This window comes from Ursus maritimus, unplaced genomic scaffold, assembly GCF_017311325.1.
Source record: "Ursus maritimus isolate PB19 unplaced genomic scaffold, ASM1731132v1 scaffold_21, whole genome shotgun sequence".
In the NCBI taxonomy this organism is placed as follows: Eukaryota; Metazoa; Chordata; class Mammalia; order Carnivora; family Ursidae; genus Ursus; species Ursus maritimus.
Genome location: NW_024424564.1, coordinates 13696448 through 13724287, shown reverse-complemented (window position 1 = coordinate 13724287; position 27840 = coordinate 13696448). Strand labels below are relative to the sequence as shown.

Sequence of the window (27840 nt, the reverse complement as noted above, 5' to 3'; positions counted from 1 at the left end):
ACCACAGACAGTTGAGATACAGAAGCAATAAGGAACCTAGAAATCTGTCAGTCATTTATCATTGAAAGTTTACTCTTAAAAAAAAAAAGTAGTCTTTTTTTCTGGAGTCACAAGAATGACTACACTTTAATAAAGAAAGAGAAGAAAAGAACACTTTTAATTAAACTTGTGCAGGAGTTATCTAACACCCAGTGCAAAGGAGTTATTTTGCAGCTTATAGGTCTCATCAATTACAAACTAGGTTTTAATTTGAAATTTCTGCATGCAAACCTTAGCTTTTTCAAAGAAATACGGGTTTTTCATGATAAAAAAACTGTTTCTTGGTGGCAAATATAAGTCACAACATTGACGTTTATGTTCTCATGTGAATAATATAATAAATAAATCATCCCTATTTCCTATACTTTATTAAGCAGCACAGAAGTAGTTTATTATTATTAAGTAAACAAAAAATTATCAAGTTTCACATCAGATCATTCCAGAAATTGGAAACTTACTCAAGTGCAATGGTTTCCTAATAAGAATGAGATATTCTCCTCTTGAAAATTCAATTTCATGATCTAATGTTTAGGAGATTCTCCTAAACCACTGTGCAAAGATTTTTTCTAACACTGGCCTTCTGTAGTCCTTGGAGTGGAATTTTTCTATTAATTTGGAAACACCTCCAGCTTAGACTAATAAAAATATTTCTATCAGATACGTTAAGTATGTAATACTTCAGTTTGCACAACCTGAAGAAAGGGTAGAGTGAGGGATACCCTATCAATCCCCAGCCCTCTTAACAAAACAAGCTCTGCTTGCATTTTTCTGTCTATATTGGGGATCCACATAAGATTTAAATTTTTTAATTTGGGTTCTGCTGACTTAAAATAATTGAAAAGTTGTCCATATTTACACAAGGGAAAAAATAGTGAACTAGGGATGATTTAGAATTAAACACTGATATTTCAATAATTCACTTATCCAATGAATATTTATTAAGCAGCTAGTACTTTTCAGTCACTGAGAAACCATATATAATTAACAAGATAAAATTCCTGCCTTCATGAAACTTGCAACTGAGTACCTAGATGCTGTTGTGTAAATGGCAAACATATAACACAATGGCATACAAGTGCTGTAAGAAAAATAAAGAAGGACAAGGAGATGAGTTCTAATGAGTAGCTGCTTTTGGTAACTTCACCAGAGAATGTTCGTGTCTCCGTAGGAGGCAGCATTTGAACGTACTCCCAAATCCATCTCTACTGAAAAGCATTTCAGACCTAGGGAACATAAATTTAAGTTTCTGAGGGGGAAACAAGAGTGGAATATTCAAGTAAGCTTATAAAGTCATATTATTAGAGACGAGTGAGCAAAAGGTCAAGGGTGGGTTCTGTCGGAAAGGTAACCAGAGGTCAGATCATGGAGGGCCTCCCATGCTGACATGAAAACTTGTTCTGAATTTGAAGGGAAATAACACAGGGAGAGACTGATGTAATGCTATTCACATTTTTAAAAGCTCACTCTTGAATGTTGTTTGGACAATAGAATTGGGTGGTAGGGAAATCTGTGTCAATAACCCAGGAGGAAGAAGATGGCGATATGGAATATAGAGTAGCAGTAGAATTAGTGAGAACTAGGAAAATACAGGATACGCTTTGAAGGTAGAAGCCTACAGGACTTGCCAATGGACAGCATAAAGGGTGTGTACAGGAGAGAAGAACCAAAGCTGACTGGTCAACATTTTACCTAAACCTTCTGGTGCTTGGGGCTGCTTTTGCTAAAATAAAGATGGAACAAGGAGCAAGCTCAGTGGGGAAAACAAGACTTCTGAGTTTGGGTGTTTACATTTGCCTATTTGGCATCTGAAATGTCAATAAGATGGAGCTTCACAGAATATCAGAGGTGAAGATATAAATGTGTGAGTCATCAGCAAACCTAAGTCTCCAAATTCATGAACTGAATGTAATCAATAGGGAGACACCAAACAGAGAAAAAAGAGAGAGAAAAGATTCCATTCTTGGACAAATATTTAGACATGGAGAAAATGAGAATCCAAGAAAGGAGTCTGAGAAATCCTAGCCAGTGAAGCAGGAAGAAGCTACGGTAACATTCCAGAAGCCAAGAAAAGAAACGTTTGAATAAGTGAGAGATCAGCCATGTCAAATGCTGTTGAGGGGTCAAGTAAAATTAAGTTCCTTATCTAACCATTAAATAGAAGCCTTAGACCTTAGAGGTATTGGTGATACTCAAAGCCTAATTAGAGTAGGCTCAACAAACAAGGGAGGTAAGGAATAGAGACTGTATGGAAAAGACTCTGAAGAGTTTTGCTATAAAGGAACAGAGAAATCATAGCTAGAGGCAATCAGTGTCAGGGAATATTGTTTGTTTGCTTGCTTAAGGCACAGTATATTGAAACCTATTTGTTTAAGGATAATCTAGTTAGGAGGGGAGGATTTGATGATGTAAAATTGAGAGGGTAATTTTATTTTTTGTAAATATTTATTTGTTTATTTTAGAGAGCGAGAAGCACCAGCAGGGGAAAGGGGGAGGAGCTGAGGGAGAGGGAAAGAGAATCCTCAAGCAGACTCCCTGCTGAGCATGGAACCTGAGCAGGGCTCAATCCCAGGACCCTAAGATCATAACCTGAGCCAAAATCAAGAGCCAGCCACTTAACAGACTGAGCTACCCAGGTGCCCTGAGAGGGTAATTTTAAGAGCAACATCTTAAAGCAGGTTTAAGATTGAGACCATTTATGGAAGAGCTGGCCTCATATAGGTTGGTAGGAAAGTCCATCATGCCAGGAGGGAAGGCAGGGCATATGGATGTGGATGCAGATGAATGAAGAAGGAAATTCACTTCTGAATGCCTCTTCTTTTCTTCTTTTTTTTAATTAAATAAGCATATAGATCACGGGCTCAGACTGAGGAGGGGAGGAGTGTGCTGGAGATTTGAGGAGAGGGAAGATGTGGGATCATTGTCCTGGAGAGGGGGAGAGCAAAAGCACAACAGAAATAGAGTATGATTGCTGCACAGCATCAGGGCCCACTTAACTTTGTGGTCATAAATTTAAAGTGACTGCCATGACCCAGGTGATGCAGGCCCAGGACAGACATAGAGTAGGGCTGTGGAGGTTTTGGAGAAGAGACAATGGTGGAGAGAGGGGCAAAGGAGTTGAAGATAGCGGCAAGGGAAAGCTTGAACAGTTACAGTGATGCCTCACATTATCTATCCTGGGTGAAATGGAATCTAGGAGATGAGAGGAGGAATGGCTGTGAAAATGTGTAGAATTAATGGGTTGGGGATCCCAGGCAGGAGGAGGGTGACGAATTTTTGGAGCAGAAGCAGAAGAACAAGGCTGGGAAGGCAGGATGCTGCAAAGAAGGACTGGAATGCTTGACATGATGACATTTGCAGGTGGTAGAGGCATTGGAAAAGATAATGTCCAGCGTATGATAACAGACTGGGTAGAGACAATGAAAAAGACTTTTGAATTAGGCAACTGGATTTAATTCCAGATCTGTAGATCTAATAATAAGAGATATTATTTTTACTAATAATAGTTATTAATAAAAATTATTAGTAAAAATAGACTTCTCGAAGCCCTAAATTCACTAAGCCTCATGCACCGCAGCCCTGTTTGAGAACTTGGGCCACAGGAAGGTGGCCCTCACATTGCAATAGCTACTTCTGAGAAGTGCAGGGTGGAACAAGGCAAGGGTGGGGAAGGGAAGTACATAACAAACAGTCAATCCCAGAGAACACATAATATGTTTCAGAATCTGTCACATTTTTAAACCCAGCAAATAGTAAAATTGAGGATCTGTTCCGACAGTGTCAGATTTTTGTATATCTGTTGTCAAACATATCAGTCACGGAAGATACGAGATGAAAAAAACCCTACAAATAAATGATCACAAAGAAGGAAATACGCTGATCCTCATTCTTAGATAGCGGATGATTTATTTTGATAGATATAATGCTGTGTTATAGTTGGTGTGTGTGTGTGTGCGCGCACGTGTATGTGTGTGTGTGTTTTGTACTGAGCCTAGAGAGTGAATCTTAGAATGCTGAGATCAGATGGGAAATGCGTCACAAGTATCACAAAGATGTTACTACAAATTTCATTAAACTATTGAGCTTACTATTAATAAGTCCTTTTTGCTTCAAAAATAGAATCAAAAAAACACAGCAGAAGCTAGATTAATATATCAGTACAATTCTCATGCATTTGCTTTTTTCAGTGCTTCCCCGGGAGAGAATGAATGGGTTGGAATTGCAAGTGGTAATTCACCTGACTCACACAAACACGCTCAGGTATACATTACCCATTAGTGCACTGAGGGCGGTAAAAGTATAAGAAATACTAGTTGAGGCAATTAATTGCTTAGACGTGGAAATATTCAGATGAACTATTTTCAGGCCTACCTTAATGTCCTTAACTTAAATTTGTTAACAGTCACCAGTGTCTAATAAAATGGGGGCAAGACAACACTTTCTGAGCTCTCCAACTCTAAACACTGAGAAACTTCACTAACAGCCCACGTAACAGGTAGATTCTAAAGATGCTACTTCCGACAGGATTTACAGGAGCTCTATGGAGCAGTGTGTATTTGTGACATGAATTTTATGCCTCTCATCTCCCAAAACAGCTCTTAATTTTCTTAGGTACAACAAACTGCCTAAGAAAAAACTGTACAAAGAAGAAGGTCATAATTAGTTCTGATTATTGGCCTACCTTAATAGATTATCAAGACTATTCAATTCCACACCATCATAATCCCAGGCATCTGGGACATCTCTCATCATCTTGAGTCTTTCCCACATTTCTATGTGTGCATTCCCTAATCTTCAAATCCACATCTGCTCCACACTCTTCCATTCTACCCTTTGGAACTCCCTATGTGTTATTAGCAAGTTCTACATTCTTAACTTTTTTTCTGAATGTTTTGTTTACTTTTTAGCCCTAACCAAAACTTGTCTGTATTTTGAAGGACATCTATTTTCCTGTGGGTCTCTCAAGTGGAGGTTAGTTTTCTTTCACACCCCAAAGCCTGGAAATATCATCCTTGCTGTTGAATGCTACTTACATGTACCTTCTCTACCACCTTTCTAAAATCCCAGCTTACTTGAGTTAATACAAGTAATTATGCTGCCCTTTCCTCATCTTGACTGAATTTATCCAGTATTGCCTTCCAGGTATGCATTTCATTAAACAATGTCTCACTGAAGATCCTGAAACACTGACTTTCTTTCTACCACTGTTCTGCCGGTTGTTTCAATGTCCATATTGATAATCCCTCAAAACCTTTGAGAGGCTTTGATCTCCTGAGTTCTAATGATCTTTTCCACTGACCCACCCCATCCATGTTCATACCCTGGACATTATCTTTTCCAATGCCTCTACCACCTGCAAATGTCATCATGTCAAGCATTCCAGTCCTTCTTTGCAGCATCCTACCTTCCCAGCCTTGTTTTTCTGCTTCTGCTCCAAAAATTCATCACCCTCCTCCTGCCTGGGATCCCCAACCCATTAATTCTACACATTTTCACAGCCATTCCTCCTCTCATCTCCTAGATTCCATTTCACCCAGGATAGATGATGTGAGGCATCACTGTAACTGTTCAAGCTTTCCCTTGCTGCTATCTTCAACTCCTTTGCCCCTCTCTCCATCATTGTCTCTTCTCCAAAACCTCCACAGCCCTACTCTATGTCTGTCCTGGGCCTGCATTACCTGGGTCATGGCAGTCACTTTAAATTTATGACCACAAAGTTAAGTGGGCCCTGATGCTGTGCAGCAATCATACTCTATTTCTGTTGTGCTTTTGCTCTTCCCCTCTCCAGGACAATGATCCCACATCTTCCCTCTCCTCAAATCTCCAGCATACCTTTCCCTTCCTCAATCTCAGCCATTTCTCCCTACTATCTCCCTTCTTAACTTGGAACATTATTAGAGGTTGTAGAGAAAAATGGGCATGTTAATCCTGACCAAAAAAAGTCAAAGTTTCCACATATTATTCATTTTAAGTATGAATGGGAAATAAATTATACAAGGGTATTCCGTATAACAGTCTACATGTAAATATGTAATATGTAATTAGCTATATAAATTAAGTTTAAAATTAATATATTAATAAATTGATACATAGTATATAAATAATACATTAATAATTATTACTATAAATGCAAATTCTATTAATTTATATATTCTGCATGTACTTATGAGTAAATGGATGTCTTCAAGAAGAACAAAGTGTACTAATTATTTTGAATGTACTGATTTAGTTTGATTCTTAAACATTTATAAAAATATAGAAAACTAAATCCCTAATAAGGGTCTCTTGGTTTGAGGGATTTGTAAATTTTATATTGTTGAACTGAAGAGGTTATCTACTAACGCAGGACTCAGCAGACTATAGCCTATGGGCCAAATCTGGCCAACCGTCTGTTTCTATAAATGAAATTTTATTGGAACAAGGCCACATTCATTCATTTATATGTTGTCTACAGCTCCTTGCTACAATGGCAGAGTTGAAAAGTTGCTACTGAGATGGTATGATTCACAAAGCTCGAAATGTTTTCTTTCTGACCCTTTACAAAGAAAGTTCGCCGAACACCATGATATTGATTATGGAAACGTCTTTAAATGATTAAAATTCTTTCTAATCACAGATCTTTTTTCAGTACAGATGAGAGGGCAGGGTGAAGCAAAGAAACAGATATTTAAGAAGGTAAATCAATAATTTCTTCTTAAATGATCAAAGTAAATTAGGCAAAATAGAATTGTTATTGGAAGTCCTGAATAATTCAAGTGGGTGCTAGGATCTTTATTTTAGCCATGTCTTCACTGGCATCCTACCACAACCTAAGCAAACAGTACTGAAAATTACCTATAAGATTATTATTCAGCTTGGGCTTCCATAACAAAATACCACTGACTGGGTGACTTATACAACAGAAATTAATTTTATCATAGGTCTGGAAGCTAGAAATCCAAAGTCATGTTGCCAGCCTGGTTAGGTTCTGGTGGGAGCTTTCTTTCCAGATTGTAGACAGCTGTCAGGATCTCACATGAAAAATAGAGACAGAGACAGATCTCTCTTTTCCCTTTCTTATAAAATCCTAATCCTATCAGATTAGGACCGTTCTTGTAACCTCCTAATTATCTCTTAATTACCTCTGATACCCAAGGAAGGTCACATTGAGGGTTAGAGCTTCAACATATGAATTTGAAAGAGATACAATTCAGTTCATACTGATAGGTGTAAGAAATTATGATTTTGGGTATACCCAAATCTCTGATACAGACATGAAATGTTGGTTTTGTCCACTAGAGAAATTTGGCTCAGCAAGTTTCATACCATGTACCAGCTGACTTTACTAATATTAATAAAAATTGACAGGCTATATCTCAATGTACTTAAGAAGCTAAATGATCCCAAACATTATCAATCTACCAATTATTTTACAGCTTAGTGAATATTTTTCAGTCTATAAAATAAAAAGAAATGCTCAACAATTTAAAAGCTTAAAAACACCTTATTCTATACTGTTGAAGACACACTCTAGGTCATTCATGAGTTATTTCCCATACAAAGACAGAATCCATAAAGGAAAAAAATAAAGCCAATAAAGAATAAATCTAAGTTACAAACCATTAAAATTCCTCCAACTGAAAAATGGCATATGGGACTCACCCTCTCTTTTAAAATTACCCTTTAAAAAGCTTCAGAAATGCCCTCAAGGCTTCATTTACAACTACCATATTAGATTCGCTCTGTTTGTGTATTGCAACCTCCCTTACAGGCTAAGGTTTGTTTTACACTTCAGTCTGTTTTACATTTCAAAGTCCAAAAGCAGCAGCATCAAAATTCTCACAGACAGTAATGAAATATTTTAACACAAAAAGGTGGACCAGTAGCACATTTTCCACCTGAAATCTCCAAAAGTTTCCGTCTCAGTCCTGGATCCCCCAATGTCATAGTGAATAGAGTCACAATTTTTAAACTTGAAAAAATAGCTGATTTGATAATAATAATTCAACCTAAATAATAACATCATCTGTGTATTAGGTACAATTTTTTCCCTAAGGTTCTCTTTTCTTGTAAAAATCTGTCAATATCCGTCCAAGTTGAATTTGATATGGTTTGATGGATTTGATGAGGACCCTTCTCCTACATTAAACAACAGAGTACAAAGTACACCCTCCTCAGCTTACAACAGCACATCTGCTTTCCACCCTATGAAATTCTAAATAGATATTCCTTGGTTTACAGCAAGGATTTTTATTACCCTCCATTATCTGATAAGATCAAAAGACCTTAATGCCAAAGGTAAATATGCCCTGATCAGGATTACCACTTAAATTTCCTAACCCTTTGAAATGATAATCAATTAGGAAATAATTACTGCATATCTTTACCTGGAAACATTTGAAAAGTTCTGAATTGGATAAAGACACCATCACAAATACACTGAAACAAAGACAAGAAAAAAATGTATTTTGACTATTTCTGTCTTATAGAGCATCGTGCCTTAATTGACTTTTAGATGCTTAACCTTAATTTACATAACTATCCCTCAGTCTCAGTTTCTTGAAATGAAGCTATTCTGAAAAACCTTCTGATCTCAATATAAGCTATTTTAGCTCTCCAGTTTATGGGAATGGTCACCTTTCTTTTAAAACCGCCTGATTGTCAGTGCTTCTGTCAGCAGTAATCCCCAGCCTAGAATTTAATGAAATGTTCCTCCCTTTCTCTAGGGCTTTGGATTGCTATTTGGCTATAATTAACTCCAGACTGACCAGTGAAGCCAGTGAAGGAAGAACTCACTCCCAGAAAAGGATTATTACAGCATTATTTTGTTCTAAATACAGCTGCTCTGTCTAGAAAATACAAATTATTTATCTTGCTATGTTAATTTCAAATAACCAAGAAAGAGAGAAAGAAGCATAGAAAGATTGCTCCCTTTCACTGTAGCTACATAGGAAAGTAAGCCACAGGGGAAAAAATGAAAGCTCATAGTTTTTCAAGCTTGTCATAATCTTCTAAACTCCAGTTGAGAGGAACTGACATCAAACCTTCATTTGAAGACCTATTGTAATGTAGTAAATCCTGTTGAATTTCCTTTCAAAATATATCAAAATCCGCCCACTTCTCACCATCTCCACTGTCACCAAGCTGGTCCAATACAACATTATTTCTCAGATTAATGCAGTAGCTTCTCTCTGCTTTGGCCTTGCCCCCCACCCTGCCCTTCCCTCAACAGTCTGTTCTAAATGAGGCAGCCAATGTGATCCCTTAAAAATGGAAGCCATGCCAGGGGCACCTGGGTGGCACAGTCAGTTAAGCATCCGACTCTTGGTTTTCACTCAGGTCGTGATCTCAGGGTTGGGAGATCGAGCCCTGCATCAGGCTCCATGCTCAGAGTGGAGTCTGCTTGAGACTCTCCCTCTCCCCCTGCCCCTCCCCACTTAAGCTCACTCTCTCTCTAAATAAATAAAAATCTTTAAAATTAAAAAAAAAAATGTAAGTCAGCCATGCCAGATCATGCCTGTTATGAACGGAATTGTATCCCCTCCAAATTCATATGCTGAAGCCTTAACTCCCCATGTGATGGTATTTGGAGATGGGGCCTTTGGAAGGGAGATAATTACATTTAGATGAGATAATTACATTCATGATGGGATAGTGCCCTTACAAGAAGAAATGCCAGAGAGCTTGTTCCCTCTCTTGCTGTGTGAAAACACAGCAAGAAGGTGGCCATCTGCAAGCAAGAAAGAGAGCTCTCACCAGATACAAGCTACCCAGGTACCCTAATCTCAGATTTCCAGCCTCCAGAACTGCGAGAAAATAAATTTTGGGTGTTTAAACCACCCAGTCTATGGTACTTTGTTATGGCAGCCAGAGCAGACTAAAGCCATGCCTCCAATCAAAATAAAAGTGCATATCGTTCAATGGCCAACCAACAAGTTTCTTCACAACCTGGCCCCACTTCCTCACAGACTTCATCTCCCTCCACCCTCAGTCTCACTCGCTTTGCTCCAGGCACACTGGTCTCCTTGCTATTTCTTCAATAAGTCAGACACCCTCCTTCTCAGGATACCCTCAATCTTTCAGATTTTGAATCGAGTGTCCCCATTTCAGCAAGGCATTCCCTGACCATTCACCCTGTTCAAAACGGCAACCTACTAACATTTCTGATGCTTTCTTCTCTGCCTTATTTCCTCTACAGCAGTTATCACTTTTTAACACTACATATTTATGTATTATTTACCTCTCTCCTTTATTAAAATATAAGCCCAGTGAGGACTGTTGTCTCTTGCTAACTGCTGATTCTCCAGTACCTAATAGAACAGTGTCCAGTAGATAGTAGATAGTCAACAATGTTGTCAAATTCATGCATAAATGTTGTTTTCATCTCAATGAACAGTAAGAGGGAAAAGAGCTGATAGACAACTAAATAGTTATTTCATTTTTAGATTGCAAAATTACTCTAAGTGCAAAGTATAGCTTCTTAACAGCTTCCTTCCCTCTAGAATTGCCACGATAATAAACCAAAAGTTCAACACTTCTTCTACATATCAACTCACTCGTTTTTCACCAACAATTTCCTTTACAAGAATCCTTAATGAGAAACTGGCTGTAGCTATAGCTAACTCATCTTTCACCCTTTCCACTTGCGTTTAAAAAAAAAAAAATTTCTTAGAAGCTTATAAGGTATATTACCATTATTTCTTTGTTTATGCTACTGAAAAATAAATCATATTTTATTTGACTCACAAAGCAGCCAAAGCTTGGCCTTCTCTCCAATGTGATGAAGATGGTTAAAACAGGAAGAAATTGGCAATTGCTCATTCACTCAACAAGAATTTATTAAGTGCCTACCTTGGGCCAGGCAATGTTCTAGGCAAAGAGAATGGAGCAGTGAACAGACAAAAAGGTCTGCTCTCACAGAGCTTGCATTTGGGGTGGGGGTCGTGGGTACCTGGAGACAGATAACAAATAAAACAAATACATGTTAAGGGAGGCAACAAAAGGTGCTATGGAGAAGAGTGAATCAGGGAAAAGAGATAAGAAATAATCAGTAAGGTTGCATTTTAAATGGAAGGGTCAAAGAAGACCTCACTGGAAAAGGTGGTAGTTCAGCTATGCATGTATCTGAAGGAACAAGTGCAAAGGCCCAAGACTGGTGCATAGTTGGTATGGTGGACAAACAGCAAGGAAGGCACTGTAGCTGAAACAGGGAGAATGAGTAGGACAGAAGTAGAAGATGAGCTCAGAGTGGCAGCAAAAAGCCAGATCCTCAGGGGTCTTGCAGGACAATGGAAGAATTCTGGATTCTATTCTACTACTAATGGGAAGCCACTGGAATGTTTGAGCAGGAGAGCAACATCATCAGACACGTCCAACAGTCTTCATAAGAACCAAGTAAATTCAAATATCTCATGTTCTCACACCACTTGAACTTCACATTTCATTTTGGTTGGACTCTTGACCCAGGCAAGAAAGCAGGGAGGCTGGAATGAGAGTAGTAACCATGGAAATGGTGAGAAGTGGTCAGATTCTGGATATACGTAGACTATGAAACCAAAAAGTTTTGTTGATGGTTTAGACATGTAACATGAGAGAAAAAGATTATAGTTCCAATCTTTTTTTTACCAAAACAACTTGGAGGGAATAAAGTTGCCCTTTCCTAAAATGGGAAAGGCTACAAAAGAAGGAAGATAGTGGTGTAAGATCTGAGCTCCAATTTGAACATATTACATTGAGATATTCTTTAGGCATCCGAATATAGATGTCAGATAGTCAGTAGAATGAAGAAGTTTGGAGGGGAGAAGAGAACCAGGCTGGATCTGTACATTTGGAAATCATCGGCATCAACACATGGTATTTAAAGCCATGAGGCTAGAGGAGGTCACCAGCAATGTAGATAGCAAAGAGAAAAGGTCCAAAACTTGAGCCCTGAGATACTCCAAAATGAATTAGCTGGAGAGGGAAAGAAACAGAGAAAATAGACTTGGAAAGAATGGCCAGTGAGTTGGTGAAAAAGAAAAAAAAAAGAAAGAAAGAAAATGTGTTTTCCAGAAAGACAAGAGAAAAATGTGTTTCAAAGGGTTGGAGAGAACAACTGTCAGATATTGCTGACAGCTCAAGAGGAGGACTGAGAATTGGCCATTGGATTTAGCAAGGTGAAGTCATAATTGAATTTGACGAGAACAGTTTTAGTACAGTGTTGGGGCAAAAGGCTGATGTAGAGGGCATTCAAGAGACAAAGGAAAGAGAGAAATTGGAGCGAGTGCAGATAGACAACACTTTCAAACAGTTCAGCTGTAAAAGGAAAGAGAGAATGGTGCAGTAGCTGGAGTGAGTGTACATGTGTGTGGTTGAGTTGAGAGAAACAGCCTCATATTTTTAATGTTGATGGAGAAAGGTCCGAAAAAGAAAATTGAAGATTCAGGAGTAAGAAGGGAAAACTGCTAAAGTGATATCTTTGAGCAGGTGAGAGAGGTTGGGATCAAGTGCACAAAGGAGGAGGTGCCCAAAGCTGGAGCGACACCACTTGACCTACAGTAATAGGAAAGAATACAGAGTCTATGGCACAAGGCCTAGGCAATGACTACATATAAAAACACTGGAAGGAGTTATTTCCTAACTTAATGGCCATGTTGTAAGGGCCAACTAACTGTTGGAAAATGAGCAACAATGCCTTGGAGGTCTCTTTATAAATATGCCCTGATTAAATTAAGCACTTTCTAAAATTGCATTTATTTTCGGGATAAGCAATCTTTCACAAATCCTGATTAAATCAATGAAAATATACTTAGGAGTAAATCCAAAGCTGTGAAAGTTTGAAATTCTTAAAACTGGAAAAGGAGGAAGGAAGGTAGCAAGCAAACTGACCATGGAACAATACTGGTTAACTAGCAAAATAATAAAAAACATCTCTTCAACTAGATTTTAAGCTCCTAGTGGAAGAGGCAATTTATTATCATTCCTGAGTACAAAGTACATACTAACTACTCAAAAAATGCTTGCTGAATTAATTAGTTAATTCAGTTCTATAGTTGGTTTTTGTTGCATTAAATTCTTCACTCAGTATCCTTGTGGTTTGCTGGTTTACTGCAGTAATAATCTCATGCATCATTCCCACTAAAATGCATTGTTTCATTGATTTCTTTCTCCTTTACTGTTCTGTTTCTCTTTTTTTGAATTAGTGATTAAATATCATAAACACTGAATATCATATACATGTTTTGTTTGTTAGTATAGAAGTGGATAGCATGTAATAGCTGCAAAATAGCTTAACAACAACAGTTAAGTGGCCATATTATGGAATAATTAATGAAGGGGAAAATGCCTTGTTAAACTGTGTTAAAATAACTGTAATATATTGAAGTAACTGTGTCCATTTTAATAGGATTTGGTGTTGTTTTACTACAAATGGTTGTTAGAGTGGGGGTTAGGAATATATAAAAAATATTTCCCATTGAGAGAAGTGATAACTGCTCTTTTGGTTTATGAGAAAATCACCATATGAAGGGTTTTTCAGAAATGGACTACCTTTATAAAGTAGGGAGAGACTATATTTATTTGATTCTAAAGAAGGGAGAAAGGATAGTCACTTAAGGAAACTCATTTCTCTACATTACCTGGTAACCCGGAAGGCAAAGTACTGCCCCATCTGCTCCCTCAACAATGGACTAGGATGTGAAGCCACAGGGACAGCCTTACATTTGTTTCCACTAAAAAACCATAGAATTAAACAGATCCAGTATAACTCCAAATATTTTTAGGAATTCTGATTGAAAAAAGCATCTTGGGAGTAAATTGGCATTATACATAATTAGACCAGCCTATATAAAGAAACTCTATAGAGATTTTATTTTTATAAAAGCAGCCTTACTGGAGTCAATAAATATATACATAGTATTCAATGTTTACCTAAACAAAAGCAAGGTAAAAAAAAAAAAAAGTCATACTTTAAAAAAAAAATGAAGTCTCAAATAATAACTGAGGTATGAGATGTAAACTAAGATGGAAATAGGATTATATAATTATCATTTCAAATTAGAAACAACAAATATATCCACTACTTAAAGTAAAAAGATATGGGGCACCTGGGTGGCTCAGTCAGTTAAGTGTACAACTCTTTTTTTTTTTTTTAATTTTATTTATTTATTTGACAGAGAGAGAGAGATGGAACACAAGCAGGAAGAGAGGGAGAGGAAGAAGCAGGCTCTCCCCTCAGCGGGGAGCACGACGCAGGGCTCAATCCCCTGAGCTGAAGGCAGATGCTTAACGACTGAACCACCCAGGCACCCCTAAACCTCCAACTCTTGATTTTGGCTGAGGTCATGATCTCAAGGTGGTGGGATCGAGCCCCTCCTCAGGCTCTGCACTCAGCTCAGTGTCTGCCTGTCTCTCTCCCTCTGCTCTTCCCACCCACCCCCACCCTGCGCTCAATCTCTTTCTCTCTCACACCCAAATAAATAAATAAAATCTTTAAAATAATAAAAAAATAAAGAAAAAATACATAACCACAGAGAGTGAAATACTTAGCAGTCAATACAAATATTTTATGAAGGAAAAATCTCCAAAGCTTTACTACTTGCAAGTAGCCCATTATCATCACCATCATCACCATCACCATCATCACCACCATCACTACAATAAAAAAGTGAATGTATCTGTGATAGCTCAAAATGCAATCATTCAAGCCAGCTCCTCCTATTCATGAACTTCAATAGGGCCTTTTATCTCATAAGTTACCCCATAACTTATCCCATTATAGAAAAATAAATAGACTCTATCAACATGATACATAAAGTCCAAGGTATCCATGGGCTTTCCCTAGTACACAAATCTCAAAATGACTTCTCCCCCTTCTTTCCACCTCCGATTAAATGTATTTCTTTTTTCAGGACTGAAATAAAGATAAAGCTTCTTTTTATGTGCATTTCATGCCTGTAGCATTGTGCAACAATCCCACATTCTTAACTTAACATGGTACTATATTTTTGCTCTACAAAATTTCGGTGTTTGATTATATTCCCTATTGTGTGAGTCTCTAATCCATTAATTTTAGTAAATATGGTATTCTCTCCTCAACAAAACCACAATCTCCTTGAGGCCAGAAATTCTTGTTACAAAATACCTATGGCTCTTTCTACAATCACAGCACTGTGCCAAGTAGGTAATGAATTCTTCATAAAAGCACAGTGTACTGAAAAGAAGCAATCAAGCAAGCTCCTTTACAAAACTTATTGATTTACAAATTACAAAATAGCAGCAAAAGGAAACTAAAAACTATCTGCCATAATTAATTGAAATATAAATAGGATGAATAACAAAATAATACATATCTGAGTCACTTTATCTGCCATCTAATTAACTTATAAAGCAGCTATGATGAAGAAAACATTTAAAATATTCAAGTATAGAGTGGGGGATGGGCAAAAGAAAAGATGGGGATTAAGGAGTCCATTCGTCTCATGATGACCACTGGGGGATGTATGGAAGTGATGAATCACTATATTGTACACCAGAAACTAATATAATACTGTATGTTAACTATACTGGAATTAAAAGAATAAAATAAAATATTCAAATATATCTTCTATTAGTTGATGACATTATGAGTTATAAAACATGTGCTTCTTTAATTTTAATGTGTCTCCAAATTTTCTACAAGGACCATATATTACTTTTAACATCAATATGAAATTAACAAAAAATAGCTATTACACTATTCCTCCAGCAATCAGATTATCTAGTTTATTAAGGTGATCCATATTTAATTCTCTGAATTGTCAACATTTCTGGGATCCGTTTCAGCAGAATCTCAAGGCTCTGGAGCCAGCCAGCCTGGCCTTGAATTATAAATCCACTAATTCCTGCTGTGTGAACTGAGTACATTACAGAGTCACTTAGTCCCTAAATTACTCACCCAGAAAATGAGAAAATAACAGGTACTACCTCAAAAGGCTGTGAAAAAAAGAGTAAATGCATTAGAATGTACAAAGTCCTTAAGAGTGGCCCATATTTTGTAAATACAAACCCATTCACTTTTGTAGTTGTGTTCAATGTTTTTGAGATAAGAGGAAAGATAACTTACTTCTTTATATATCTACAATAACCTTGTTTTAAAGTAAACCTCCATGTCTCTGAGAGTTCTTGAGAAAATAAGGCACATAGTTATAGAAAGGCTTCCTGTATTATCTCCTCTAGACTCTATACCTCTCATTATAACCTAACACCAATAAAGAGGAAATCTCTACAAACCTCATACAAATAAGTTTTAATTCCCTAATTTAGAGATTTTAAAAACAAATCCTCATACAGTGTACGCTGGCTGCTTATTTCGGCTTAAAATGTTAAAGGAATATCTTTGTGCAACAAGGAGAATAAATTACTGTCCTAACAGCAAGCATCAGAATACCTCTTAGAGAACCATTCTGATAAACTACTTGGAGTGGAAACTCAAATCTTTAGAGATGAGCTCGCACAAGATGATGCCACAGTAGAGGAAGTCAAACAATTCAGCATTGGAAATGAAAAAGAACTTGGTAAGAAAGAAGATATTGCAGAATTTATGACAGAACAGCAAAGTGACTTTTAAGGAAAGGAAGATCCAATATCACATTTTATGAGTTTGTTTGGTTTCATTTTGGTTTTTGCAATGTAACACCCTGGCATTCACACATGCACACATCGCCTCCCAAGCTTCAGTAACATCAGGTTAATGGGCAGAGAGTTTTCTTACTTGTTTTGATTTTTGGTTTTCCAATGCAAATCAAAGAAAGGCAAGTCTGTGTCTCCCTTGACATGGTTTGGGAAAGGTACAGATCTGCAAACTACCAGTCCACAGAAACAGCTCTTATCTAGAGGTGAGCAGTACTAGATAGAATGAACAAAAATATTTCTCCCTTCCCCTCTATTCCCAGAGGAATATTCCCCATGGGGAATTTTCAGAAGTTCGGATCTGTAGTCTAAATTCACTGACTCTAGTCATTGTATTCCCTCCCAGTCTCATGCCCATTTGTTCCTGAACACACTCATCAGGGCTTTGCCCTGAAACTGCTCTTATCAAGGTCACTATGGCGTTCACATGGCTAGGACTAGTAAATGGTCAATTCTCAGTCTCCATCCAACTTGGCTTTCCACAATTTACCATCTGCTCATTTTTGAAATTCTTCACTAGTTGCCCAGAAATACTGTAGATACCTGTTTTCTTAGTGTCTCAACCAGTTGCTCCTTCTCCATAGCCTTTATTGGCTCTTAATGTCCTTAACCTCTAAACACTGGATTAGTCCCTCCTTGTTCCTATTCTCTTTTCTATCTGCTCTCACAGCTCTGGCAAGCCCATCCAAACTCATAGCTTTTCTATATCATTATATGCTGGCAAATGGGTATCTCTAGCCAGATTAATCTACTCACCCACACTCCATATCTATAAATTCAACCGTCTATTTGAATTTCTTTCAGACATCAAGGTGCTACTTAAATGTTTAATGTACACATCAGTCTCAAAAAGCAACTCCTTCCACAATCATTCTGCCTCAGTAAAAGGCAATTCCATCCTTCTCATTTCAAAAAACAAAATAAAACAAAACAAAAAAAAACAAAACAAAAAACAAAAAGAAACACCCAACTTTGGAGCTGTCCTTGGTACCTCTCTCTCACATCCCACATTCTGTTCATCAGCAAATATTTTTGCCTCTGTTTTCAATATATATCAAGAATTGGATCACTTCCAACTACCTCACTGTTAACATCTTAGTCTAAGCAACCATCATACTTTGTCTGAATTTTGCTGGAGGCTTTCATCTGTTTTTCATGCTCTGTCCTTTCCCCCTCATCAGGGTCTCTCAACCTCAGCACTACTGACACTGGGAGCTAGTTTTGTTGTGAAGGCTGTGCTCAAAACTGACCAAAAGATTTCCATCTCATCCAGGAAAAAAGGAAAGAAAAAGCCAGAGTCCTTACCATGGCCTGCTGGCTCTACATGATCGGTCACCCACCCATTAGTCCTTCCTTGACCACATCTCCTTTCTCACCCACTTACTCACTCTGTTCTAGTCATACTTGCCTACTTGCCTATCTGTATATCCCTCAAACATACCAACAAACTCCCGTCTCCAAGTCTGGGCACTTTGTTCCCTCTACAAAGACTTATAGGTCTTTGTTCCTATATCCTTGTCCACAATATCCATTTGGCTTGCTCCTTCACTCCCTTAGATTCTTTGCTCAAAAGTCAACTTCCCAAGGAAGCCTTCTGTATTCACTCATTTTAAGATTTCAGCTCCCTTCCCATGCCTCACCTGCCCCCCACATTTCTTATACCTCCATTCTAGCTTTATTTGTAATGGCATTTATCTCCATTTGATATACTACATGTGTTAATAATTTCTTTAATGCCTGTCTCTACCTAACAGAACATAAGTCCCAGAGGAAAGGGATTTTTGCCTATTTTTATTCACCGCTGTATCCCCATCACATGGAAAAGTGCCCACAGGGGGCAATCAACAGTACTTATTAAATAAATGAGGAAAGAAAGAGAGGAGGAAGGGAAAGAAGGTAGGAAGAATGGAAGGAAAGATAGAAGCGGGGAGGGAGAGAGGGTAGAATAGGTCTTGGAAACCACCCTAGGTAGATCTGAAGGGTTCAAGGCAGATGCAGCTGACACCTAGGATACATCTACAAGCACCATTAAGAAAGACTGAGTTGGTTTCCATAGACCTTATTTAATCATTATATACAATGGAAACTAAGGATTTGTCAAAATGCTTCTGTGCTTAGGAATTTTATGTAGGGAGTATTTAGAAAACATACTCATAAATCCATTAATATATAGATCTAAACACCTATAGATATATAAAATAAGTAGAACTTTAAAAGGAATTTTATAAAGTGCCATGGGCTGTGGTAACTCCCCCGGATATATACAAAGGAATGTGCTGGAATAAGTCAAATCATTCAATTATATACACCATAAGGAGCTTAACAAGTAATAGTAACAGTGAACAAAGCTCTTTTCCACCAGATGAAAGCCTGCATGGTTCAATTGTGAGTGAAAGAGAGGAACAGAAATGCTTCCTGCTGCAGGCTGACAGTTACATGGAACCCCCTGAAGTTATAAATTGAGTTCCTCTACTAATTACTGGTCTGAAGGGGACAAAGATCCACATTTTATTTCTCTTGCTGAACTTGCAACATAAGCACTTGTGAATTTTACATTAGGGTCAAGCTGGGAAGTTCCCAGCTGGTTTTACCTGGAGTAGAGAACAGTGTCACCTCCCATGCAAATGAGGTCAGATAGTCCTTCCTGCCTTGGGTGCCCACCAGGGAGATTTCAGTGTAACAGATTCTAATAGGGAACTTGATATAGAGGGGAAAAAAGAGAAAGAAGGAAAGAAGACAGAACAAAACTAAACTAAGTATAGATACTATCTGAAATAAAATTTTGTTTAGAAATCTGAAATAAAATCGTGTGGATTCTAAGAGCACACATTTCAAAAAGACCTCAGAATTTTGTAATATCATTCCTTAAAATTGTGTGCCACACCCATTTTGGTAACAATATCAACTATTCTACCTACTTTCTAAACTACTCATTGTAAGACCAATAAAGCTACACAGCAGGCAGTTACTTTAATAAAATAGGCCCAGTTCTCCAGAGAGACGAACCTGTGGTTCAAATACCAACACTTTTGATCAGGTAAGCACTTTATTCTTGCCAATGTGCAATCACTTTTATGTGGATGCTGATTAGAAATGTTCTGGGAAGAAAAAAAGATGGAAGGGGGAAAGGAACAAAAGACTGCTATTTCAAAACAGGTTTTCTGAGAAGGAAAAATAACTTCAGCACTTCTAATGGGTACATATACCCTTTCTAACTTCCTGAAAAGTTATAGTTCACTCCCCTGCAAAAGCAGGAGCTTCACTCAAATTAGGATAGTAACATTCATTTATTCATTCAACAAACTATTGAACATACTGTCTTTATAAAAGGAAGAAGCGTCAGAGTATTCATGGTGAACATAATCTCCATTATACAATTTCCTTTTCTCTTTTGTTTTTATTCTACTTGCTACAACTGTATTGAAACATAAATGGAAAAAAAATAATCTGAGGGATAGCAAATACATTGTGGTCCAAGATCTGAGAATTAGGAAACAGAAAATAATCAATGAGTGTCTTCTCAGTATAAAACACAGAAGAGTTCTGGGAGTCATCAAGCCTTAGCTTGAAATCCCAGCTCCACCACTAACTGGCTGTGTGAATGAAGAAAAGATTCCCTGGAGGTCAACCAAGTCCCCTGAGTTGAAAATGTTCTAACAGTACCTACCCATCTAGTACTTGCAAGGATTAAATGAGATGTTGGCAAGCACCCCTCCAAAGCACATATTCAATGAATTATAGCGACTTGAGTTATCTTTTGGAAACGTAAACTTACATAATGCCTTTCTTAATTCCTACGAGGAATTCTTGGCAATATTTAAGAATCATTAAGTTTCATTTTACCTCTTCAGAAGAAATTATTTTTTTATGCTCATCTTCTCTAAAAATATAATTCTTGGAATTTTCACGTCTCAAATAAATGCATGATGACAAATTTCTACCTTCAAGGATCCCTTCCAATAAAATAACCAAGAAAATACTTACCTAGTTTTGGCAAGGAATAGGGCACTTTAAAGTAGTCTTCATAAAATTCTATCAATCTTTTTGTTATATGGAGAGCATAGTCCCCAGATCCTCTTCTGATAGCATCGGGTCTTGCATATAATCGTACCTAATTAAAAATATATATAAAAGTTACTTTAGCCTTTTGGTATTCAAATTTTATCTTCCCTGCACATATGAATCTACACAAATCACTGTGAATACTACAAAAATTAAACAGTATTCTTATTCATATATCAAACCACGCTGTGGCTGAAAGAACCAAACTTGAACAATTAAAGTAACCAAGTTGAGCAAGTCACAATTTCCTCGCTTTACAAGATGACATAGAGAAGATTTATACAGCTTGCATCAAAATAAATATTCAAGTTATCACTTACATGTGCTTGCTAGAGATATGAAGGTACGGTGGATTAGTATAATGGTTTCCTGACTATGCTGTAAGTAGGCAGGATATGGAGGCTCCGCAGGAGAGAAAATTCATGGTTTGTTAAAAACACATTGCATCAAGCTTTGGAGGTATTACCAGGCTGAACTAAATATAATTTATGCTTCCTTCTTTTCTTTGGAACCAACTGTCCTTATTCCCAATATGCAAAGTAGGAATAGAAAACTTTTCATGTACATAAATGATTGCCATTCTGGAAGGCCGTCTGCAACTGCTCCCAGCTTCAAAACCAGCTGAAGTATTTCATATTTCTAACACAATTCAGATACTTAATATTGATTTTTAAATCAAGCATTGTATATTATCTAGTCCTTGGCCAAAAAGAAGCCTGAGGCAAATAACATAAACTGAACACAACTAACAATTGTACAGAAAAGGTTAAAATGAGATTAGTTTTCATAAAGATTTCATGAAGCTATCCAGCATCTTTCTTTCCAAAGGCTAAATCTATTTTTCACAGATGTGGTCCCTAATCTTCATATCAATTCTGTGAATAAGAAATATGCATTTTGTAGAGCAGTGGAGAACACAGCAGCCTGGGAGTTGGGCGTTAGTCTTGCTCTGCCACTAAGCAAGCTGGGTGATATTGAACAAATTACTTAACCTCTTTGGGCTTCAAATGTTCTCACTTATAAAATGAAGGTGTTGACTAAAGTGCTTTTAAGTTCTAAAACACATTACTTCCAATCCCATTTTATAGATAAAGGAGTTTGTGTTCTTTTCAAATCACTAAAAAAATAAAATAAATGGTTTTCTCAGCATGTGGAAATGGATATTTATATTCAACAGGAAGACAAAAGAAAGCTGTACTCAATCATATAAAAATTGATTATACAATTAACTCTGTTATCCTTGCTTAAGGAGAGAAAACAGAGATGTATAAAAAATAAAAAGAGTAGAAAGTTATGAAAAAATGCATTCTGACTTGATGTTAGAAAGACCTGTAATTCAATAAGATATTTACTAAATTCAATAACAATTATTTACTGAAATAGTGAAGCTACTTCCTACCCAACAACCAAATCAAATATCAAATTTAGTTCACAGTCACCTTCAGTTTTGGTTGGCAGTAATATAAAACCAAAAACTATTGGGAGCTACCAGCTGCAACAGCAGAACTTAACACTCAGGGAGAGTGTGGATATGATTCCCTGACCCTGACATTAACTGATCATAAACATGCACCACCTTAAGTAAAGTTCCCAAGAAGTAAACCCTAAGGAAAGGGTGAGCGTCCAAGTGATTCGCTAAGAAAGTATTCTTGGGAGAAACCTACAAGAGAGCAAGGCAAGCAAGATAGGGAGGTTAAGAAGCCAAGCAAGGGTACATGCTATTTCAGGCAAAGTCCTGGCCTTAGCTTGATCCCACAGGGAGCTCTAGAGTATAAACTGCACCTGCAAGTTTGCACTGCATTGAGGCATGACAGCTAGACCTCCATACTCTTGCTGGATATGGGTTACCAAGGGGAAGGCATAAAATCCCAAGGACTTCTTGTTCTTGGAACATCTAGGTGATGCAGCTCCAGTGGCCCAAAGATAGTCCTTTGGAAAAGATTTTAGGTATGAGTTACTAGGAGCAAAGCAATGAAAAGCTGGGGGATAGGCACATCAAACAGGAAGGAGATCTGGTCTGTGCATCATCAACACACCACAGACAGTAATCATTCATTCATGCAGTCATTCATTCAACAAATATTTATTTGGCATCTTACTTGCACCATGGCCTGGAATAAGGATTTTTAACTTAGTGATGAAGACATGTTTTCTAACCAGAGATGGTACAAAGGACTTTGAGGAAAAAATCAATGAAGGTGTAGTCCCCGTTCTCAAAGAGTTTCCCATGTACTCAGTAGGTTAGATAATAACAGATAATGATATATGCCATATGAATGGTAAACTAAAATAACAAATGTATTCTGAGAAAGAATGGATAGCTTTCAGAAGGCTCAAAGGTGAAGTAAAGAGTAAATTCATGTTGAAACCAAACCCAGGACCACTGCAAAATGATGCAGCAAAAGGTTGCTGATTTTATTCCTACGAAGCATCATTGACTTTGGTAGAAACACAGCCATTCCTGTCAATCAGCTCTACCAGTTGGTCAAGCTACCTATAGGCCCAGACAAGAGAAACACAATTAAATCAATCTGGTTGTCAAGATTTGATGGAAATAATCCAATCTGAATGAGAAGATAAAACATACACAGGCTTAGCACAGTGACTTCATTTGCTCCATTCAAACATTTATTGCATGCTTCCTGTGTGCCAGGCATTGCACTAAGGAATACAAATAGAAGAATACAAATTCCTACCACAAAATGAATGAGACATTTACACCTACTACTCTTAAGAGGTTCATAGGATGTGGAAAACAAACAAATCCACAACAAAAATATATGAACAATGTAACAGTGTACACTGCCTTCCCCTCCTCCCCATTACAAAGAATTAACTGACTAAGCTCCTACATGAAGCCAAGCTGCCCACACTCAACCTCTTCTTGCCTTTTCAAACATCATGCCCAAATGTCTCTCCTTTATCTACCACATCATCAATTTATGCCTCCATACTGGATCATTTTCATGAGCAAATACTCTGTATTGTTTCCTATGTTTTCAAACAAAAAATCTTTCTTGAGCACATTTCTTCCAGCTATGGTTTCCAGCAATGCCCGTTGAGTTTTCCATATAGTTAGTAGGAACATACAAGTTAACATCCAAACTGAAACACTTTTGAGGATGAAAACAGCCCTTATACCCTGAGATAATACATGTAAGTAAGGTGGTTGTCTATTTATACTGCCTGCTTCTAATTCTTTTCGAACTCACTGCAATAGGGCTTTCATCTCCATTATATATCAATAGTGTTCATCCCCACTGAGATCACTAATGGCCCTAGGATGCCAAATCCAACAGTCAGATTCTAGTCTTCAACATGCTTCACCCTCCTTGAACCACTGCTTCCCCTCCTTGAACCATTTTCTTCCCTTGGCTTCCATCTTACTTTTCCTTCTATCTCATTAACCACTCCTTCTCGGTCTCCTCAATGACTCCTCCTCATCCTCATCCCTTTCATCACTTAATTTTGGAGGGTCCCAGGTATCAATCCATAGACATCTTCACTTTTATGTCTATGTTCAGTGTCTCAGTGTTAACATCTAGTCTCATGGTTATAAATATTAGATGCTGAAGACCTACCCTGTAATTCCAACTTCCAAACTCATTAATCTAGCTGTCCATTGGATATCTGCACTTGGATATCTAAAAGGCATCTCAAACTTGACATGTTTGAAACCAGATACTAGATCTCTCCTCTCTTCTCTTCTCTTCTCTTCTCTTCTCTTCTCTTCTCTTCTCTTCTCTTCTCTCTTTTCTCTCCTCTCCTCTCCTCTCTTCTATTCACTCTTCCTCTCTCTCTCTCTCTCACACACACACATACCTATCTGTTCCCTTTAAAATCTTTCCATCCAGCTGCCCAAGCCTCAACATTATCCTTGTCTCCCTCTTTCTCTTACATTCCATTTTCAATTGGTTATCAAATCCTTTGGCTCACTACTGATGTCTCATTCCTTACTCCCTTCAGTCTGTTGTCTACACAGCAACCAAAATGTTCCTTTCAAATGAACATCAAATCATATCACCCTTCTGCTTTTTCTCTTCCAGTGATTTGCCACTCATTCAGAGAAAAAGCCCAAGTTTTTATAAGGGCCCTAAAATCCCTATAAAAATTTAGTCCCCTTAATTTTTCTGGCCTCATTTCCTACTACTTTGCTTCACACTAACCTTACTCAACTCATACACTAGCTTCCTTGACATTCCTCAAACACTCCAGAGATTCCTCCATCAAGGCTTCTGAGATTCCCTTACGCGTATCCATGGCTTATCCCCTCTTCTCCTTTAGATACTTGTCCAAATACCTCTTGTTTCTGAGAAGTCTTTCCTCCCACTCCAGGACTCTATCCCCCTTCCTTGCTTTATTGTTTCCTGTAACAATTATCACCATTTAACAAAACATATGTTTTGCTTATTCATTTTGCTTCTTGTTGCCTTTTTTCCAAGAATGTAAGTTACATGAGAACAAATATTTTTATCTATTAGTTCTAACTATGTGAAAGTGCCATTTTTGTAGGTCGAATATTTTGTTCAATTTACCTCTCAAGTGCCTTGTATGTAGTAGACACTCAATAAACCTTTGATGAATGAATGGATGAATTCCACAGGTGTGTGCAGGCCCTAAGGGAGTATATTAACAGGAACCCTTTGATAAAACTGTGAGATTCTCAGGGAAGGGAATGTTTCACCTACATCTTGAAAGATAAGCTGAATGCAGTAAGCTACCAAGTGGAGGGTAACATCCCAGACCAAAATAACATTATGTGCTAAGGCAACAATGTTGATGAAATAATAAGTGATTTTAAAATTAATAACAAATATTGGCACTTTATTATAATAATGATGGCACTTCATTGGTGAATATTAAGCCAGAAAATAATGAAATTATTTTTGCATTTCAGAAAGACCATATCAGTGACCTATAACAGGTGAACTAAGGTATAGGGGGCTACTTATTAAGTCTGCCCACAGACAAAATGAAAAAAGTGAGGAGACACAGTGATAGATGACACTAAAAAAGTAAAGAGAAATTTCAAACCAGATTTATAAAGGGCCTATAAACCAAATTGTAGGATATTAATTTAATACTATGGGCACAGGGAAGATTTTAAAGCACAAAAACACATAATCAGATTAGGTTTTAACAGATTACATCACTGCAAAGAGAAATTAAGGAATCAATTCCATTTACAATTGCTCCGAAAATAATAAGAAACCTAGGAATAAACCTAACCAAAGAGGAGAAAGACCCGTACTCTGAAAATCATAAAACACTGATGAAAGAAATGGAAGATGACATATAGAACTGGGAAAACATTCCATGCTCATGGATTGGAAGAACAAATATTGTTAAAATGTCTATACTACTCATAAGAGACTCTTAATCATAGGAAACAAAGTGAGGGTTGCTGGAAGGAGGAAAGGTAGGTGGAAGGTCGGGATGCCTGGGGGATGGACACTGGGGAGGGTATGTGTTGTAATGAGCACTGGGTATTATAAAAGACTGATGAATCATAGATCTAAAACAAATAATACATTATATGTTAATTAAAAAAAAGAATCTAAATCCAGAAAACAGAAGGAAAATTTTTAAAAAAATTTACATTAAAGCATTTTAATGATTAGTCAATACTAAGAAATATTAATCTTTTAAAGGGAACTAACCCAATAATTTCATCATAGGCAATGCCATCACAGGTGTTTCCGTGGCTACATAACTTTCCATTTGTCACAAGTGCAATTTCTTTTTTTTTTTTAAAGATTTTATTTATTTATGTGACAGAGAGACAGCCAGCGAGAGAGGGAACACAAGCAGGGGGAGTGGGAGAGGAAGAAGCAGGCTCATAGCGGAGGAGCCCGATGTGGGGCTCGATCCACAAGCGCAATTTCTAACATTAGTATTTATAATAGCCACAAGGTACCAAAGCTATTATTTATCATAACAACATTCAGCTTTTCAAAGTCTGAAAATAAATGTCTATACTACCCAAAGCACTCTACACATTTAATGCAATCCCTATCAAAATACCAACAGCATTTTTCACAGAACTGGAATAAGCAATTCTAAAATTTGTAAGAAGCCACAAAAGACCCCGAATAGCCAAAGCAACTTTGTTAAAGAAAAGCAAAGCGGGAGGCATCATAATTCTGGACTTCAAGGTATATCACAAAGCTGTAGTGATCAAAACAGTATGGGACTGGCACAAAAACAGACACAGGAATCAATAAAACAGAACAGAAAACCCAGAATTGAACCCACAATACATGGTCAATTAATCTTTGACTAAGCAGGAAAGAATATCCAATGGGAAAAAGTCTCTTCAACAAATGGTGTTGGGAAAACTGGACAGCAACATGCAGAAGAATGAAAATGGACCACTTTCTTACACCAGACACAAAAATAAATTCAAAATGGATGAAAGACCTAAATATGAGACGGGAAACCATTAAAATCCTAGAGAAAAACACAGGCAGTAACCTCTTTGACATTAGTAGTAGCAACTTCTTACTAGATAAGTCTCTTAAAGCAAGGGAAACAAAGGCAAAAATAAATTGTTGGGACTTCATCAAAATACAAAGCTCTGCACAGTGAAGGAAACAATAAAACTAAAAGGCAACGTACAGAATGGGAGAAGATATTTGCAAATGACATATCTGATAAAGGGTTAGTATCCAGAGTATACAAAAAATTTACAAAGCTCAACACCCAAAAACCAAATAATCCAAGTAAAAATGGGCAGAAGACATAAATAGACATTTTTCCAAAGAAGACATACAGATAGCCATACAGATAGCCATAGACATACAGATGGCCAACAGACACATGAAAAGATGCTCAACAACACTCATCGTCAGGGAAATGCAAATCAAGCTACAATGAGATATCATCTCACGTGTGTCAGAATGGCTAAAATCAACAACACAAGAAACAACAGGTGTTGGCAAGGATGTGGAGAAGTGGGAACCCTCTTGCACTGTTGGTGGGAATGCAAACTGGTGCAGCTACTCTGGAAAACAGTATGGAGGTTCCTCAAAAAGTTAAAAATAGAATTACCCTACAATCCAGCAATTGCACTACAAGTATTTACCCAAAGAATGAAAAAATGCTAAGTCAAAGGGA

The 27840-nt window shown here is 37.4% G+C and overlaps 1 protein-coding gene across 1 annotated transcript in view; it reads right to left on the bottom strand.

Annotated features, from left to right (window-relative positions):
* TRHDE (thyrotropin releasing hormone degrading enzyme) overlaps positions 1-27840 on the bottom strand; it is a 365132-nt gene that overhangs the window by 240256 nt on the left and 97036 nt on the right. The window contains exon 3 of the mRNA XM_040637265.1: positions 20647-20773. Within this exon, the coding sequence (XP_040493199.1) occupies positions 20647-20773 (127 nt within the window). The remainder of the gene's footprint in view (positions 1-20646; positions 20774-27840) is intronic.